The sequence below is a fragment of the Orycteropus afer genome, unplaced genomic scaffold (genome assembly GCF_000298275.1).
Source record: "Orycteropus afer afer isolate SDZICR_OR568_19922 unplaced genomic scaffold, OryAfe1.0 scaffold00297, whole genome shotgun sequence".
NCBI lineage: Eukaryota > Metazoa > Chordata > Mammalia > Tubulidentata > Orycteropodidae > Orycteropus > Orycteropus afer.
In genome coordinates this window covers 2,832,336-2,852,837 of record NW_006921884.1, presented here as the reverse complement: position 1 = coordinate 2,852,837, position 20,502 = coordinate 2,832,336, and the positions used below count along the sequence as shown (strand labels likewise).

Here is a 20,502-nt window from a genome sequence, read left to right as displayed (position 1 = left end):
CAGGGATTGTGGGGCTGGTGCGGGATCGGGCAGTGTTTCGTTCTGCTGTGCATGGGGTCGCTATGAGTCGGAAACGACTCGACGGCACTTAACAACAACATTAACAACATTCATGTAAAGTTTGTTGTCCTTGGTTTTTATCTATGTGAAGTTTTGAGTTTTGTTTTAATTATAGATTAAAACCCCCACATGTTGCATTTTTGGATCAACAAAGTGAGTATGACAAGTAGAAGACTAGGAAACATTTTTTAAAATACAATGACTCATCTAAATAAGTCTACACAGGAAATTCTATGGAGTACCCCTTGCCTTTCTTCTGACTTCTTTCTTTCTAGCAGTGGAAGTAACTTTCCTTTTCCTGAACTTTATTTCTCTTTTAATCTTTTCCTTCAATTAAGTCATCTGAGAGATCTCTCAATTTATAGTCTTGTCTCCCCATATTCTTTTGCTGTATCTAACTTCCAGGTGGCTTGCCAAGAGGGCTGTGTTTGGTGTAAGAACTGAGGAATGGTCACATGCTTCTGTTCCTTGGCTACGGCATCCCCTGATATATCACGAAGTCCCTTACGGTTTTTCTGTTGTTCATTCACAACAATCGTAGCTGTTGTGTTCTCTTCATCCCCTCAAAGGCTTAGCTACTTCTATATCTTGAATAATTTTTTAAGTTTTGGTAGGGCATGAGAAACTTGGAAGCTGTTTTAGGTCTATCTGCCATTAACCCCATCTCTACTGTTCCTATGAATTACTGGGTTTGGGCAGCCCTTTGAAGGTTGGTATCTCTTGCTGCTCTTTCTGGGAAATGAGATGTGGGATTCTTTGTACCACGATCAAAAATCTTATCCAGAGTTTCTGCTTTACTCCATCCTTTTTCTCCAACCTTCTGAGAAGTGACAACAGCTTGACACCTTCCTCTGGGATATACTCCTATACAGAATTTTATTATTTCCCTTTGAATTCCCTGCCTGTTTATCTCACTTCATGGAAAGGAACAAGTTTTAGGTTTATTAGGCATTTCTATTTTTCATTTGGTTTAGTATACCTCAGTGAATGAAATACAAGAATCCTTGTTGCTTTAGGAGCTCTGGTGGCATAGTACCTAAGGCACTTGACTGCTAACCCTAAGCCTGGTGGTTCAAACCCACCAGCCACTGCTCAGAAGGAAGATAGGGCAATCTACTTCTGTAGAGATACTGCCTTGGAAACCCAAGGAAGGGTCGCTACGAGTCGGGTCCAACTCAATGGCAGTGAGGTTTTTTTTTTTTTTTTTAAATTGCTTCAGTTGAGTAGCAACTGTGGATTTCAGAGTGTATATTTTGTTGACTCATGAGTCAATAATTCCTAATGTTTGTATATTATAGAATCATAAAATATTATATCTGGATAGTTTTTTAAAGAGGGTGTATCAAACCTGGAGGTGAAAACTAATATGTCCAAAGTCATATCCTTGTTAGTGTCAGTATCAGACTGAGAACACAGTTGTGACTCGTTGGTTATTGTTTCAACTATACATTGCTTTATCTTCTTTGCCATATCTAGCCCTCATATGTGTAACCAATACATCCCATTAATATCATCTTATAAACACTGTTTGTGGAACAGAATATACTTGAAGGCCACCGTGGAATTTTCAAAACACAAAACAGAGTAGTACCCAATAGGGTAAAAAGGAGAAAGTAGAAAGGATGAGTTGAAAAAATTAAGAATTCTGTAGTGAAGCAGAGCAGCTATCATGGGTGAAATTACATAAATTTAAAATTATTAAAGATATTCAGAAGGTATGACTATTGTTTATGGTGAGCAGTGGGAAGTAGCTTCACATAGTTTTTTGTTCTGGGATGTTTGAAAGATCAAAAAGAGACCAGTTTACGGATATTTTATAGCCAGAATACAAAAAGAGGTAGTGGTAAGGAGTATAAATATCACAAATATTTATGTATGCATGAGTGTGCGACTGTGTATAGATGTGTGTATGTGAGTGCGTGTATATATATCTTTCAGCTTGAAAAATGGCACCATGTTCTTTTCCTTTGATTTTTTAACTCTGGGTCTTTGTACATATCATAATACTTTATCTTTTCAAGCTGCCCTTTGAATTCTTCTATTCAGCCCTTTTATCTTGTCATTTGGTCCATTTCCTTTAGCTACTCTCCATTGAAGAGCAAGTTTCAGAGTTTCTTCTGATAGGTATTTTGGTCTTTTCTTCTTTCTTGTCCTTTTATTGACCATTTGCTTTCTTTATGTATGATGTTCTTGGTGTCATCCCACAACTCGTCTGTTTTTCAGTCATTGGTGTTCAGTGCATCAGATCTGTTCTTCAGATGGTCTCTAAATTCCGGTGGAATATAATCAAGGTCATATTTTGACTCTTGTGGACTTGTTTTAATCTTCTTCAGCTTCAACTTAAACTTTCATGTGAGCATCTTATGGTGTGTTGCACAGTCTGCTTCTAGCCTTGTTTGATGATGGTATTGAGCTTCTCCATTTCCTCTTTCCCCAGATGTCGTCAATCTGATTCTTGTGTGTTCCGTCTGGTGAAGTCCATGTGTAGAGCTGCTGTTACATTGTTGAAAAAAGGCATTTGCAACGAATAAGTTGTTGGTCTTGCAAAATTCTATCATGCTATCTCTGGTGTCATTTCTGTCACCAAAGCTGTATTTTCCAATGTCTAATGATTGTTCTTTGTTTTCCACCTTTTGCATTCCAATCATCAGTAATCATCAGGACATCATAATTGCATGATTGGTCAATTATAGACTGCAGAAGTTGTTAAAAATCGTAAATTGCTTCATCTTTGGTTTAAGTGGTTGGTATATAAATTTGAAGAATAGTAGTATTAACTAGTCTTCCTTGTAGGCATTTGGATATTATCCTATCACTGACAGCATTGTACTTCAAGATAGATCTTGAAATGTTCTCTGTGACAGTGAATGAAGCACCCTGGCTTTTCAGTTTGTCATTACCAGCACAGTAGATCATATGATTATCTGATTCAAAAGAGCAAATACCAGTCCATTTCAGCACAGTAATGCCTAGGGTATTGATCTTTTTGCATTCTGTTTCATTTTTGACTACTTTCAATTTTCTTGGATTTATACTTTGTATATTCCTCATTCCGATTATTAATGGGTGTTTGCAGACTCCCCCCCCCCCCCCCCCCCCCCCCCCGCATCACCAAATAGAGGTCTCAAAAACTTTACTCCATGTTTATAATGTCAATTCTACTTTGGGGAAGAATCTTCCCCAGTCGTATTTTGAGTGCCTTTCAACCTAAGGGGCTTGTATTCTGGCACTATATCAGACAACTTCTCAGAGCTATTCATAAAATTTTCCAGTAGTATATTAGAAAGTGTTTCAGAGCTATTTGTAAGGTTTTCACTGCCCGAGTTTTTGAGAAGTGGATGGCCCTGTCCTTCTTCCCAGTCTGTCTTAGTCTGGAAGCTCTGCTGAAACCTGTCTACCATGGGTGACCCAGCTGGTATTTGAAACACTGGTGACATAGCCTTCAGCCTCACAACTACATGCCAGCTACCACAGTACAGTAAATTGACAGACAAGTCATGGATCTGTAGTATACTTTTTTTAATTTAGTGTATTTTGTGAGTGTCTTATGGGGTAGACAAAATGACATATACATACATGTAGATAAAGCATAAGGACAGGAGCTCTGGTAGCATGGTGGCTAAAGCACTTGACTGCTAACCAGAAGGCTGGCGGTTCAAACCCACCAGCCACCCCTCGGAAGGAAGGTTGGGCAATCCTACTTCCGTAGTGATACTGCCTTGAAAACCCAAGGAGGGGTTGCTATGTGTTGGGGTCGACTCGACGGCACATAACAACAACAACAACAACAACAAAGCATAAGGACAGTCAGTTTTGAAGTTTCATTTTTGTCTACAAGTTTTTGACCTTTTCCCACTGGGTACACAGAATACTGGCCCCTCAAAGATGATCGTATCTTGTGGATATGCTATGTTATATGACAAGGAGAAATTAAAGTAGATGGAGTTAAGGTTGCTGTTCAGATGACCTTGAAATGGACAGATTAAAACTGTATTGTTTGGCCTCTATAGGAAAAAAGACATTTTTTGGCTTCAACAGACAAGCTTTATATTAATTTCTACTTTATTACATTAGTGGATCTTTATATTAATTTCTACTTTATTACATTAGTGGATCTTGGCCAGTCATAGGTCATAGGTTGTACCAATACCTCATGCATTTCTTCTATCTGTAGTGATATTGGTGTAATCCAGGGAGACTTCATTTCTTATTTGATGTGGTTTTTATAATTGGAATATTTTAATTTGCAAATACAGAGGTAAGTATTTATAGCAAATTATAGATAATATCAATATGTGTAATCTTGTATAAGGATAATGGTTCTTGGAAATCTGTTTTGATGATGTTTATTTGAAATATCAAACCTTAAGATTTCTCACTTATAGCTACTGAATACTGTTACATTTACTGGATACTGTTACATTTAGCCCCTTTGAACCATTTTAAGAGTCGGGAACTATTTCAGTTAAATTAATATATCTTAGTATCGAACACTAAGGACAAGATAAATATTGATAAGCTTATTTAGTGTATATCGAGTCAAACTATTACTCATTTAATGTATGTTTCCATATTATTCATGTGTTCATGAGGCTGTATTGTGTAGACAGCATGTTTGAGGAAACTTTTTCTTCCAGAGTCAAGGTATGAAATTGATACATGTGATACTTTCATCATTATTGTTTTAAAAGAGATAACCTGCTGCATAAAAAAATTTCATCTTATTTTCTGCTGTTTTTTAGGAGTGGCAGAATTCTATTCAGAAGAATGCAGGCCTTGCTTTTATTGAACTTGTCAATGAAGGAAGGCAAGTAATGTATTATATATCCACTTATATTTCATTTTAAAATGTCATTGAATTTTGCCATTGGAACTGGTATTTTTGAGTATTTATTTTTGCAGTCAGTAATGTGGAAGTCTCCAAAACCAAACCAAACTCACTGGCATTGAACCCTTGGATGCTGATTATTGCAAATATGTCAATATTCAATCATTTGTTATTTTTCTTCATAGTTAGATGCTTCATGATAAGATTCTAGGTTTTTTTTTCAGTAATTGTGGTTAAGTTTGGCAAAATGTAAACTGAAATTATTCTTTTACAAGATACAAAAGAACTAACTGATACTTATTTAAGACTTTCTATTGGTTCTATTTTAGGAGCTCTGGTAGCATAGTGGCTAAGGCACTTGACTGCTAATCAGAAGCTGGCGGTTCAAACCCACCAGCCACTCCTCGGAAGGAAGGTTGGGCATTCCTACTTCCGTAGTGATACTGCCTCGGAAACCCAAGGAGAGGTCGCTATGAGTCGGGGCTGACTCGATGGCAAAACAACAACAATTGGTTCTATTAGGTTAGTGGAACCAATAATTAGATTAGATGCCATTATTATCTCTGATGTCATTATTGCCTGTCTAATGCGTTGGGTTTTCCAAAAGGTAGAGGTGAGGTGAATTTGTTTTGTGTTTTAATGAGAAATGTGGGAGAAGGAGTGTCTTAACTTCTTAGTGCTGCTATATCTAAAATACCACAAATTGATGAACAGACATAATATTTTTTTTACAAGTAACAAAGACACAAGGACCCAAAGAAAGAAAGTTGTGTTGTGAATGTGAACAAGGAAGAAAATAAGGAGAGTGAAAGAATTCAAAGGTAAAAGAGTATTTGTTAGGCCTCATCGAGTCTGTTCTGACCCATAGCAACCCATGTACAATAGAATGGATCACTGACCAGTCCTGTACCATCCTGACAATTGTTCTGTGTTTGAGGCCATTATTGCAGCCACTCTTACAATTTAGGAGGCTACAAGTCCCAATTCAGAGTGCTTGCTCTAGGAATAGGCTTTTTCTGTCTTCTCTGGGAGAAAATCCTTTTCTCAACACCTAGCATTCTTAGAGTACTTAGAGATCTCCACATGGCATCTATCTTTCCTTATTCCTGTTTGTTTCAGTGTCTAATCTGCAACCAAAAGTGATTGGTTTAATACAGCCCTGCACTGATATGGCCTAATTAATATTAAAAAAAAAAAAAAACTAGCCCCAAATGGGATCATATTAAGATTATAAACCCAATTCTGAATCCTCCACACCTATTTAAAAAAAAAAAGAAAAAAAAGCCCAAACTCACTGTCATTGAGTCAATTCCAACTCATAATTCTGAGGCAGTAAATCTTTACAGAAGTAGATTGCCCCATTTTCCTTTCACGGAGCAGCTGGTGGGTTTGAACAGCCAATCTTCTGGTTAGCATTAAATGCCTTAGGAACCACACCTAGTATTTATAACATACATTTTTGGAGAACACAATTCAATGCATAAAAGGGTGTAAAGTATAATTTTCACTTGTTGTTGTTGTTATGTGCCGTCAAGTCAGCCCTGACTCATAGCGATCCCTCCTTGGGTTTCCGAGGCAGTATCACTTCGGAAGTAGGATTGCCCAACCTTCCTTCCCAGGAGTGGCTGGTGGGTTTGAACCGCCAGCCTTCTGGTTAGCAGTCAAGTGCCTTATCCACTATGCTACTAGAGCTCCTTAGTTAAACAAAAAAAGAAAAGGAAGGAGGGAAAGGGAAGCTAGATCAATGGAAACAGAATAAACAGAGTGGAAAGTGACAACACTATAAAATTACCAATGTCATGGAACAATTTGTATAAAAATTGTTAAATGGAACCTAATTTGCTGTGTAAATTTTCACCTAAAACACAATCAAAGAGATTAAAATAATAATATAACAAAGATTGCCTGCCTTGCACAAATGTTTAAGCATTGGACTGCTAACTAAACATAACTGAAAGCTTGGTTGATCAAATTTACCCAGAGGTGCCTTGTAAGTAAGATTGTTTCCTTCTTAAAGGTCACACCCTTAAAAACCCTATAGAACACAGTTCTACTATGTACACACATGGGGTCATCATGAGCTGGAATTGATAGTAATTTAACAGTGACAGGTAACAAAGACACAAGGACCCAAAGAAAGAAAGTTGTGTTGTGAATGTGAACAAGGAAGAAAATAAGGAGAGTGAAAGAATTCAAAGGTAAAGGAGTATTGGGGAAGTGATAAGAATACTGCTGCAAAAAACGGCAAGGAGGCCACATCTTCTGACCTCCTAGAACCCCACAAGAGGAAGGCAGAATCACCATCAATAGCGCAAGGCCTGTTACTGCAAGGCCAGACATGCTGCCTCCCTCCAGCCCTTTCTTCAACCATTCCTCCCAAAGCACCCACCACCTCTCTCCAGGGATCGATAATTCGCTGCAGTGGCCACACAGAGCTCACAGATTATGGGGTTTATTAGGGAAGCACCACAGGCTACAATTCAAGGTCAGGAAAAATGCTCAGTCTCTCTCCCAGCCCACCATCCCTCAGCCAACAGTCTCACAGTCTCTTTCCCAGCAATGCTGGTCCCTCGGTGTCTCACTCAGCAATGCGTTTCTTGTGTATCTTTTCCAGCAGCACGTCTCTTTCCGGAGCGCATGTCTCTTTCAGCAGCACATCTTCCTCAACCAGCAGTCAGAGAGAGAGTTCTGCCTCTAGGAGGCCTCCTTTTGAGCCTGGCAGAGTGGCCAAACTAGCCAATCGTAGCATCAGAACTCTAAGCACTTGAGAGAGAGTGGCCACCTCCCAGGACATTGTTTTGTGCCACTCCCAACAGAAATACTCCAGGTGGGCGACTTTAGCAATCAGGGTCTCCTCAGTTGCTAATAGCAGTTCCCACCTTGGAGTTTACAAAGACTTAGGGGTAGAAAAGCCACACTAAGTAATTTACTACACCGCAACTGCTCTTTGAATGTTCTGTGCCAGCTGATTTTAGATTAGTGGAACTGAAGATCCAGAACTACAGAATAACATTTTTATTAGGCTGCCCTTCAAAATAGCATTCTGAGAAGTTATTGTTTCAGGAATGTTTCTTTATGGTGCTTTGGTTAGTGTGGTTGAGAGAATAACCTTTATCACTACAGTAACTCCTTGAATTGTTGTTGTTGTTGTTATGTGCCGTAGAGTTGGACCTGACTTGCGACCCCTCTTTGGGTGTCCAAGGCAGTATCACTATGGAAGTAGATTGCCCAATCTTCCTCCTGAGGGGTGGCTGGTGGGTGTAATTAGTATTCCAACCTATTTCTTGTTAATGTTATCAAAAATGGAGAAAAATGTATAGATAACTTTATTTGATATTACAAACCCAAACAAAAACCCACTGCCATTGACTCAATTCCAATTCTAGTGACTCTATAGACAGAGTAGAATTGCCCCATAGGATTTCCAAGGAGTGTAAACCTTTTCAGAAGCAGACTGCTCATCTTTCTCCTGTGGAGTGGCTGGTAGGTTCAAACTGTTGACTTTTTGGTTAGCAACCAAATACATTAACTACTGCACCACTATAGCTGTATTTAATATTAAATCATGTAATTTTTTTTCATTCAGCAAATATATACAGGTGTTCATAGACTAAAATTCGGAATGAATTAATGTAAATGTTCAATTTTGTAATAGATGTATGTGAATACAGAGTACTAAGGTTGTGCAGAGAAAGAGTCTTTAATTTAAATACGGAAGAATCAGGTAAAACTTCCTCAGGGGACCTAATTTTTTAGATGTATTTTGACAATGAGTAGGGTCATTGGAAAAGTGAGAGTTGTGGATGAATTGGAAGATTTTGAAAGCAGTTCTATGACAAGTATTCCAAATAGGGGATACATAGTATCTGAAGGCTCTGTGATATGTGTGTGTATGAATTGTTGGCATGTAATTGGGTGTCTGGCTTGTAAAAGGCCTAATATAGTATTTTTCAACTTTAAAAGAGATGAGAAGCTATGGAAGATGTTAAAAAAAAAAAAAAAAAAGAAAGTGTCATTATGATGTTTGGGTTTTGGAAAGATAACTGGCAGAAATGCTTGGTGTATATTTGAAGAAGAGGAGACCTGATTGGAAACAAGAATAGTAACAAGGTTATTGCTGTTGCTGTGATCCATATGAAAAATAGGACTAAATTGTAATTTTGACTTTGGCATGTGGAAGACAGTTACTAAATACTGCTCAGTATTTTAGTCTGTTAGCAAATTTTCAAAGTGCTTACTCATCAAAAAAAAAAGTAGCTCTTTGGATGAATTTTAATAGTAATGTATAGGGTGCTATTGAAATTTATATATAGAAAAAGAAAGTGGCAGCAAGAGCTGTTGGTTGAGTATGTACTTATTCTACATGATGCAAGCACAGGTTTTTTTTTTATAATTTACAGGTTTTTTTTGTTTAAAGAAGGAGCCCCGGTGGTGCAGTACTTAGTGCTGAGCTGCTAACTGAATGGTTTGTGGTTCGAATAGCTGCTCTATAGAGATTACAGCCTGGGAAACCCTATGGGGAAGTTATACTCTGCCCTATAAGGTTGCTATGAGTAGGAATTGACTGGACGACAATTGGTTTTCAGTTATTTGAAGGAAAATTCTCATTCCTTAGAAAAAAATCCTTTTTCAAAGGGTGTTTTGATTAGTATAGGCTGTACTAATAGAAATACCTTCACTTTACAAGTTACCTTCATTATGCAAGTTGCTGTTATTTTTAATAGAAAAGGTGATATGCAGCCTTGTGATTAAGAGCAATGACTTTGAAGTTAGTCTTGGGTTCAGGTTTCATCTTCAATACTTGACAAGTACTTACACATCTCAGAACCTCATTATCCTTATCTATTTATTCATTCAGTCACTATTTATGACACACTGATTGTGTGACAGGTGTTGATCCTGATACTGAGAATACAGCAGTAAATATCACAGATAAAATCCTTTTTTTTTTTTTTTTGGTGGTGTGTACATTCTAACAGCATTGACAGACTGTAAGATAACATAAGTAATAAAAATATGTGAAAGATGGTAAGTATTATGGAAAAAAAATGTAGAGCTTGGTTGAGGGGATTGTAGATTGTTGAAATATGTATTAGTGGTTAGCATGGTTTACAGTTTCAAATAGGGTAATCAGATTAGGGCTCATTCAAAGATGACATTTGACAAAGACATGAAGAGTGTGAGGGAATTAACCATGAGGACTGTCTTAGTCATCTACTGATGCCATAACAGAAAAACCACAAGTGCTGGCTTTACCAAACAGAAATTTATTTTTCACAGTTTTGGAGGCTAGAAGTCTGAATTCAGGGTACCAGCTCTCTTTTAGCTCTGGGGGAAGGGTCTTGTCTCTTTAGTTTATATTCCTTTGCTCCTTGGTGATCTTGGTGTGACATCCATCTTCTACCATTTCTGCTTGCTAGGTTATTTGTTTAATCTCTTTTATATCTCAAATGAAATTGATTTAAGATACAACCCACACTAACCCTTGTTAACATAACCAAGAAAACCCAATGGGATTATAACCAAATTTACAACATGTATCTTGGGAAGAAAGAATTAAATTCATAACAGGATGTTTAGGAGTAAAGCATTCCAGGCATAGGGAACAGCCAGTCTAGAAATGTAAGTGTTGTTGTTGTTATGTGCCGTCGAGTCAGCCCCGACTCATAGTGACCCCTCCTTGGGTTTCCAAGGCGGTATCAGTACAGAAGTAGATTGACCAGCCTTCCTATTTGATATCTCCTATGACTGCTAACCAGAAGGCTGGCAGTTCAAACCCATCAGGCACTCCTCGGGAGGATGGTTGGGCAATCTACTTCTGTAATGATACTGCCACTGAAACCCAAGAAGGGGTTGCTATGAGTCGGGCCCGACTCGGTAGCAAACATTAGTAACAACAACGTTGGAAATAATACTTAGGAGTAGAACTTCTGGGTTAATTGTTGCATATATGTTTAACCTTTTAAGAAACTTCCTGATTATTTTCCATAGTGACTTTTCTAGCTTGTTCACATCATAGCCAACATTGATATTGTTAGTCTTTTTTGATTAGAGCTATGCTAGTGATTGTGTAGTGTTATCGCATTATGCTTTTATTTGCCTTTCTCTAATAACTAATAATATTAAGTATCTTCTTATGTGCTTACTGGCTATTCATTCATATATCTTCTTTGGAAAAATATCAGTTCACATCTTTTGTCCTGTGTTTAATTTGGAAGAATGACTTCTTATTCTTGAACTGTAAGAGTTCTCTATATAGTTTGGATACAAGTCCTTTATTGAACACATGATTTTCAAATGCATTCTCACAGTCTGTGGATTGTCCTTTCTTTTTTTTTTTTTGATAGTTTCTTTCAAATTACAAAGCTAGAAATTTTATTAAACTCTGATTTCACTTTTTTTTATGGATCATGTTTTTGGCAACAAATTTAAGAAATCTTAGCTTTTTCCAAGGTCCTGCAGATTTTCTATTTTCTCTTTGAAGATTTAATGGTTTTAACATTACATTTAGATCTGTAATTCAGTTTGAGTTAAGTTTTCTGTATGATATAAGGTGAGATTCTAAGTTCAGTTTTTGTATATATTTATTTAGTTGTACTAGCACAATTTATTGAAAAGACTACCTTTTTCCTACTAACTTATTTCACTCTCAATTTTGTTCCATTGATCTCTCTTTGTATCAATACTATACTCTCTTTATTCTTTTAACTTTGTAGTAAGTTTTGAAGTTGGATAATTTTAGGCTTGTATATTGTTTCTTTCAAAAATTGTTTTAGCTAGTCTTGGTATATTATATTTCCTTGTAAATTTTTGGATCACTTTGTTACTTTTATTTAAAAAAAAAATCCTCTGAGACTATGATAGAGATTTTATTAATCTGTAGATTAATTTGGGGATAATTATTTTTACAATTTTAACAAACTTTACTTTTCTAATTTACAAACATGCAATGTTTCTCCATTTACTTAGATCTTATAAAATTTATAATCAAAGGTTTCATGTACAAATATTGTACTTCTTTGTTAAGAATATTACTATGTGTTTTATCCCTTTAGAAGCTATTTGAATGGAATTGCTTTCTTCATTTTTATTTTCAGATCATTCACTGGTAGTACATAAAAGTACAGTTGACTTTTGTATATTGGTCTTCTACCTGAATCTTGCTGAATTCATGTATTTATTTCAGGGTTTTTTAAATTTTTTTTTAATTAAGGTTTTTTACCATTTTCTGCAAGCAGGATAATGTTTATAGCAAAAGAAAAAAAGAAAAAGGAAATTTTTCTTTGTAAGCTAGGTGTTCTTTTTTTTTTTCTTGCCTTATTGTTCTGCTTAGTACCTCCAATATATTATTGAATAAGAGTGGAACAAGTGGACATTTTGCCCTGTTACTGATTTTAGAACAAACATACAATCTATCACTATGAAGAATTTTGTTTGCTGTAGTTTCTCAGAGGAACCTTTTTGTCAAGTTGAGGAAATTCATTTCTGTTGCTAGTTCATTGAATTTTTTTTCATGATTGAATGTTAATAAATTTTGTCTTTATTATCAAGATAATCATACTGATTTTCTTTAATATGGTAATTTATACTGATTGATATTTGGATATTAAACAAACCTTGTATTTGGTTATGGTATATAATCCTTTAAATATGTTGTAGGATTTGGTTTGCTAGTATCTTATTAAGGATCTTTATGTCTGTTTTGGGAGCTCTTGTGGCCTGAGGCATTTGACTGCTAACCAGAAGGCTGGCGGTTCAATCCCACCAGCCACTCCTTGGAAGGAAGGTTGGGCAATCTACTTCTGTTGTGATACCACCTTGGAAACTCAAGGAGGGGTCACTATGAGTTGAGTCCGACTCGATGGCAGTGTGTTTGTTTTTTGTTTGGTTTATGTCTGTTTTTGTGAAGATATTTATCGTTTTCTTAGATTTGTTTTGTTGCCTTTGATATCACTATAATACTTGTCTCATAGGATGAGTTGGAAAATATTCCTTGTGCTTTTATTTTCTGAAAGAGTTGTATAGAATTAGTTGTTATTTCTCTCTAATTATTTTATGGAATTCACCAGTGAAATCATCTGAGTCTGGGTTTTTCTTTTTGGCAAGATTTTAAATTACCAGTCACTTTAGTTGTTATAGGTCTGTTCAGATTTTCTGTTTCTTATTAAGTCAGTTGTGGAAGTTTTTTTTTTAACATTTAAAAAATTTGTTCATTAATATAACTTGTTAGTTGTGTTAGATGAGACTTGTTTGTAGTAACCTCTTGTGATCCTTTTAATTTCTCTAGGTTTGGTAGTAATGATCTCTCTGACAACATATTTTGCTAATGTTTGTTTTTTCTGGTCAGTATAGTTGAAGGTTTGTTTATTTTATTTTTTGGCCTTTTCAAATAACCCACTATTATTTCAGTTGTTTCTTACCCTTATATTTCTGTTTTCTGCTTAAGTTTTTTATTTTTTCTGTCCTCTTCTGATTTGGGCTTAGTTTGCTCTTCATTTTCTTGTTTCTTAAGATAGAAGCTAGGAGCTCTGGTAGCATAGTGCCTAAGGCACTTGACTGCTAACCAGAAGGCTGGCGGTTCAAACCCACCAGCCACTCCTCGGAAGGAAGGTTGGGCAATCCTACTTCCGTAGTGATACTGCCTCGGAAACCCAAGGAGGGGTCGCTATGAGTTGGGGCTGACTCGACGGCATATAACAACAACAGCAACAACAAGATAGAAGCTTACCTTACTGGTTTGAGAACTTTTTTTCAAATAAATGTTTGTAAGTGCTTGCAGCCATAAATCTCTCACTAATCCAACACTACTTTAGCTCTATGCCATAAATTTTTATATGTTGTATTTTCATTTCACAATATTTTACTTGTGATTTCTTTTTATTTAGAAATGTATGGCTCAATTTCCAAATAATTGGGGTTTCTTTCTGTATAATTCCACTGTGGTTTGAGAGCCCATCTTTTAAATGATTTCAGTCCTTTGAAACTTACTGAGATTTACCTTTAATTGGCTAGTTCATATTCTACTTGGAGACTATCCCAGATATATTTCCAAATAATGTGTATTCTGATATTGGTGCATGAAGTGTGCTGTAAATATCATTTACACACCTTTACTGGCATTTGATTTAGTCAGTGTTTTGGATTTTAGCCCTTTTAATAGGTATGTAGTAGAATCTTATTGCTTTTCTTAATTTGTAGTTCCCTAATGACACATGAAAGGAGATTTGGTGGCATTTGACTGCTAACCAGAAGGTTGGCAGTTCAACCCACCAGTGGCTCCACAGAAGGAAGATGGAGCAGTGTATATCCATAAAGATTTACTGCCTCAGAAACCGAAAGGGGATCGCTATGAGTCCGAATCAACTCGATGGCAGTGAGTTTGGTTAATGATATATAATGATGAATATTTTTTGTTGTGCTTATTTACGATCTGTATGTATTCTCTGGTGAGGTGTCTAGTCAGATAATTTGTTCATTTTATGATGGAGGGTTTTCCCCCCCTTATTGACTTTTAGGTGTTTATATTTTGGATATAAAAATATATATACCATTGGCTGATGTCGCACAACTCAAAATGAGTAGAAACAGATACATTAGTTATTATTAATATCCATTAATAATTAGAACATGGAATGTACGAAATATGAATCTAGGAGAATTGGAAATTGTCAAAAATGAAATGGAATGCATAATGATTGATATCCTAGGCATTATTAGTGAGCTGAAATGTACTGGTTTTGTTCATTCTAAATCAGACAACCATATGATGTACTATGCTGGGAATGACAAATTGAAGAGGAATGGTGTGGCATTCATCATCACAAAGACTTTCAAGACCTGTCCTGATGTACAACACTGTCAGTGATAGGATAATATTCATATGCCTCCAAGGAAGACCAGTTAATACCAGTATTTCTCAAATCTATGCACCAACCACCAAAGCCAAGGATGAAGAAATTAAAGATTTCTACCAACTTCTGCAGTCTGATTGACCGCATATGCAGCGAAGATGTGTTGATAATCAGTGGTGACTGGAATGCAAAAGTTGGAAATAAAGAAGAGTTACTGGTAGTGGGAAAATATGGCCTTGGTGATAGAAATAACACTGGAGAGTGGATGATAGCATTTCACATGAGTAATGACTTATTTATTGCAAATACCTTTTTTCAACAGCATAAGTGGTGGCTATACATGTGGACTTCACCAGATGAAATACACAGGAATCAGATTGACTATGTCTGTGGCAAGAGGTGACGGAAAAGTTCAATATCTTTGCCAAAACAAGGCCAGGAGCTGAAGTGGTAAAGACTGTCAACTGCTCATATGTACGTCCAAGTTGAAGTTGAAGACAATTAAAACAAATCCACGAGAGCCAAAATATGACCTTGATAATATCCCTCCTGAATTTGTTGTTGTTGTTCTTGACCTGACTCATAGTGACCCCTCCTTGGGTTTCTGAGATGGTATCACTGCGGAAGTAGATTGCCCAACCTTCTTTCTGAGGAGTGGCTGGTGAGTTTGAACCGCCAGCCTTCTGGTTAGCAGTCAAGTGCCTTAGGCACTATGCTACCAGAGTTCCTCTCCTGAATTTAGAGACCATTTAAAGAATGGATTTGAGGCATTGAACACCAGTGATCGAAAATCAGAGGAATTATGGGATAACATCAAGAACATCATCCATGAAGAAAGCAAGAGGTCATTAAAAAGACAAGAAAGGAAGAAAAAAGACCAAAGTGGATGTCAGAGGAGACTCTGAAATTTGCCTTTGAGCAGAGAGTAGCTAAAGCAAATGGAAGAAAGGATAAGATAAAAGAGCTGAACAGAAGATTTCAAAGAGCAGCTTGAGAAGACTAAGCCAATTACTACAATGAAATGTACAAAGACTTGGAGTTAGAAAACCAAAAGGGAAGAACATGCTTGGCATTTCTCAAGCTGAGAGAACTGAGGAAAACATTTAAGCCTCGATTTGGAATATTGAAAGATTTTATGGTAAAATATTCAATGATGAAGGAAATATCAAAAGAAGTTGGAAGGAATACAGAGTCACTGTACCAAAAAGAATTGGTCGATGTTCATGCACCTCAGGAGCATGGCATATGATCAAGAACCAATGGTACTGAAGGAAGAAGTCGAAGCTGCACTGAAGGAATTGGCAAAGAACAAGGCTCCAGGAATTGATAGAATATCCATTGAGATGTTTTATCAAACGGATGCCCCACTGGAGGCACTCACTTGGCTATGCCAAGAGATTTGGGAGACAGCAGTCTGGCCAGCTGACTGGAAAAGATCCATATTTGTATCCATTCCAAAGAGGTGATCCCACAGAATGTGGAAATTATCAAACAATATCATTAATATCACATGCAAGGAAGATAATTCAAAAATGGTTGCAGCAATATATTGACAGAGAGCTTCCAGAAATGCAAGCTGGATTCAGAAGAGGACATGGAACGAGGGATATCATTGCTGATGTTAGATGGATCTTGGCTGAAAGCAGAGAATACCAGAAAGATGTTTACTTGTGTTTTATTGACTGCAAAAGCATTGATTTTGTGGATCATAACGAATTATAGGTAACATTGAGAAGAATGGGAATTCCAGAACACTTGATTATACTCATGAGGAACCTGTACATAGATCAGGAGGAACAAGGGAACACTGTATGGTTCAAAATCAAGAAGGGAGAGTGTGCCGAGGTTGTGTCTTTTCACTGTACTTATTCAACTTGTATGCTGAGCTAATAATCCAAGAAGCTGGATTATTTGAAGAAGAACATGACATCAGGATTGGAGGAGGACTCATTAACTCATTAACCTGTGGTACACAGATGATGCAACTCTGCTGAAAATGATGATGACTTGAAGCATTTACTGATGTCTGGCTATTACAGACTACAGTCTGCAGTATGGATTACACCTCAATATAAAGAAAACAAAAGTCCTCACAACTGGTCCAATAAACAACATCACAATGAGTGGTGAAAAACTGAAGTTGTCAGGGAGTTCATATCACTTGCTTCTGCAGTCAACACCAATGGTAGCAGCAGTCAAGACACCAGACAATGTATTTCATTGGGCAAATCTATTGCAAAAGACCTCTTTCAAGCAATGAAGAACAGAGATATCTCCTTGAAGACTAATGTGCACCTAACCTAAGCCATGGTATTTTCAATTGCCTCTTATGCATGTGAGAGCTGGACAATGAATAAGGAAGACCGAAGAAGAGTTGATGCTTTTGAGTTGTGTTGGAGAAGAATTCTGAGAGTACCATGGTCTGCCAAAAGAACTAACAAATCTGTCTTGGAAGAAGTACAGCCAGAATACTCCTTGGAAGTGAGAGGCCAGACTTCCTCTCACCTACTTTGATTATGTTGCTAGAAGGAACCATTCCCTGGAGAAAGGATATCATGCTTGGTAAAGTAGAGGGTCAGTGAAGAAGGGGAAGGGCAGCAACGATGGTCTCAGGTAGAGCAGGGATCGTGAGACATTGGACTGGGCAGTGTTTCGTTGTGCTGTGCATAGGGTCGCTGTGAGTCGGAGATGAATTGAGGCATCTAACAGCAACATGTTTTGGATAGAAGTCCTTTATCAGACGTGTATTTTGCACATCTTTTCTCCCAATCTGTGGCTTCTCTTTTCTCTCTCTTAGCAGTGTTTTTTCAGGGCAGAAGTTTTTATTTTAATAAACTCTAACATGAATTTTTTTCTTTCGTGAATCATTCTTTGCTGTTTTATCTAAAAACTATAAACCTAAGGGTCTGTGATCCATTTTGAGTTAATTTTTGTGAAAAGCGTAAGGTATCAGTGTCTCATTTCACTTACATACATATAGATGTCCAGTTTCAGCAGCATTTGTTGAATAGACTGTTTTCTATTGATTTGCCTTGTTTTTTTTCAAAGATCCGTTGACTGTGTATGTCTCTTTTTTGGCTTTCTGTTGTGTTCCATTGATCTATTTGTCTATTCTTTTAACAGTATCACTGTCTCAGTTACTGTGGCTTTGTAGTTACTCTTGAAATTGGGTGGCATTAGAACTCCAACTTTGTTTTTCTTCAGTGTTATTTTAGGTGTTCTGGGTTATTTACTTTTCCATGTAAGTTTATAATAAGTTTGTTGATATCCACAAAACAAGTTACTGGGATTTTGAATGCAGTTGTGATTCTGAATGGGGGAAGAAGTGACATCTTAACAGTATCAAGTCTTCCTATCCATTAACATGGAATATCTATTTATTATCTCTTACTTCTTTCATCAGGGTTTTGTGGATTTTCTCATATAGATTTTTTTAAGTGTTTTGTTATATTAATAATTTAATTTTTTTTGGTGATAACATTAATGTTTTTTAAATTTCAAATTCCAGTTGTTCATTGCTGGTGTATAAGGAAGCAATTTTGAATATTAATCTTGTATCTTTGAAGTTTAATATAATTGCCTAATAATAGTTCAGAAATTAATTTTCTTCTTTATTCTTCGGAGTTTTCTGTATAGACATTTATGTCATCTTCAAACAAAGATAGTTTTATTTCTTTCTGCTATATGTCTGTCTATACATGTATATACTTTATATCATTTTCTTGTCTTATTTTCTTGTCTAGGGTGTCTAGTACAATCTTGAACATTATTGGTGAAAACGGACATCCATGCCTTGTTTTAGAGAGAAAACATCTAGTTTCTCACCATTAAGTATAATGCTAGCATATGTTTTTTGTAGATATTACTTATCAAGTTGAGCAAGTGTTGCCCTCCATTCCTATTTTATGATTCTTCATATCCCATTTTTAGTCTGTGCAGTTTACAGGGCAGCAGTTTTTGCTCACTTAATTCTCTAATGGATTTAAGATGATTTGTTTCCAAATGAGAGTAACCACTTCTAAGCTCTTTATGTGTGGGACTGGAAACTAGAAGTCTTTACTTACTCCTGGGTAGTATTTCATGATACGTTTATTTATCTGTTCATCACTTGATGGACATTTGTGTTGTTTCTACTTTTTTGGCTATTGCAAATAATGATGCAATGAACATCCATGTACACATGTCTTTTTGGAGTTATGTTTTAATTTCTCTTGGGTAAATACTTAACAAGTAGAATTGTTCGGTCATTTGTTAATGCTGTTTTACATTGTGAAGAATTGTCAAATGTTTTTTCCAAAGTGTTTCCTTCCAATTTTGAAGGATAATTTCGATGCGTATTGAATTCTTGTTGTTGTTAGGTGCCGTCGAGTCGTTTCTTACTCATAGTGACCCCATGCACAGCAGAGCAAAATACTGCCCGATCCTGCACCAGCTCCACAATCCTTGCTATACTTGAGCCCATTGTCGCAGCCACCATTGAATTCTTAGTTGGCAGTTTTTTGTTCTTTCAGGGCTTTAGATACTCTTTTTACTGCCTATGGTAGTAAAGAAAAGTTAGTCTTTGATCACTGTTTCCTTTGCCTGATGAATCATTTTAATCTTGCTACTTTCAACAGTGTTCTTTAGCTTTGGTTCTTTTTTGAGAATCTGTTTGTTGGGAGACAATTTTACATTTGTTTCTCACCTTTCTGTACATCTTGTAGTTAGATATATCTAATTCCTTTGGTCTGGACTACTGTTTCTAAAATATTTAAATAATAAACAGCCTTGGAATATATAGATAATATTTTCACCTGGAGCAAATGCCAAGGTTGTTTTCTGTACCGAAAAGTAAATATATTATCTCCCTGTGAGGCAAACATTAACAGTACTATATGGGTCATTTAAAAACAATTCAAGTTTTCTAAGCTCAGAGTTCCTTTTGTGTAACACATTCCACTGCATTTACAGGTGACTTTTGGCCCTCTTCATGTTGACTTCTGGGAACTGGGCTTGTAGATACCAGCACAAATGTTGATACTCTGGCTATTGCTAAGAGTAATAAATGGTCATTTATTTCTGACCCAGGACTCTCATATATTCTGTCAACATCCATGACATTGCGGCAGGCTGACTTGTTAGCTTACAAGTAGAGGAAAACTTAGACCTTTCATTGTTCTTAACAGTACGTATCTTACTCAGGGTTCTTGGGCTACTTGGATGTGTGGATTAATGCTTTTCAAAATTGGAAAATTTCCAGCCTTTTTTTTTTGTTGTTGTTGTTTCCTTTGCTTTTCTGTCTTACCTTCTCTTCTTTGACTCTAACAATATATGTATTGGTATACTTAATGTTGTCCCACAATTCTCTGAGGCATTGTTCTGTTTTATTGTCTTTTTTCTTATGTTGCTCAATAGGATAATTTTTATTGCCCTTATTCTTTGTTTTCACATTTTAAATCTGTTAAGTCCATCTGGAAATTTTCTTTGTGATTAATTGTCTTTTAAAATTAAAAATTTTCACTTGGTTCCTTTTACTAAATTCTGTATGTTTATATTTTATATTTATGTAGTCATTGTCTTAATATTTTCTTCTTAAAGTATAATTGCATGCAATTTTTTAAAAATTTTTATTTTATTTATTGTGATTTGGGTGAAGATTTACAGAGCAAATTCACTTTCCATATAGCAGTTCACATATACTTTGTCTCATGTCATTGACCACAGTTTACAATGCAACAGCTCCCCTCCCACTTCCTCCCCATAGTTACCTCTTCCCAGTGACCA

General features: G+C 36.3%; 1 protein-coding gene across 1 annotated transcript in view; it reads left to right on the top strand.

Annotated features, from left to right (window-relative positions):
* The window catches only part of LRBA (LPS responsive beige-like anchor protein), a 1,065,192-nt gene that overhangs the window by 412,684 nt on the left and 632,006 nt on the right, over nt 1–20,502 (top strand). Inside the window, 1 exon segment of the mRNA XM_042782393.1 lies at nt 4,803–4,867. Coding sequence (XP_042638327.1) covers nt 4,803–4,867 — 65 coding nt within the window.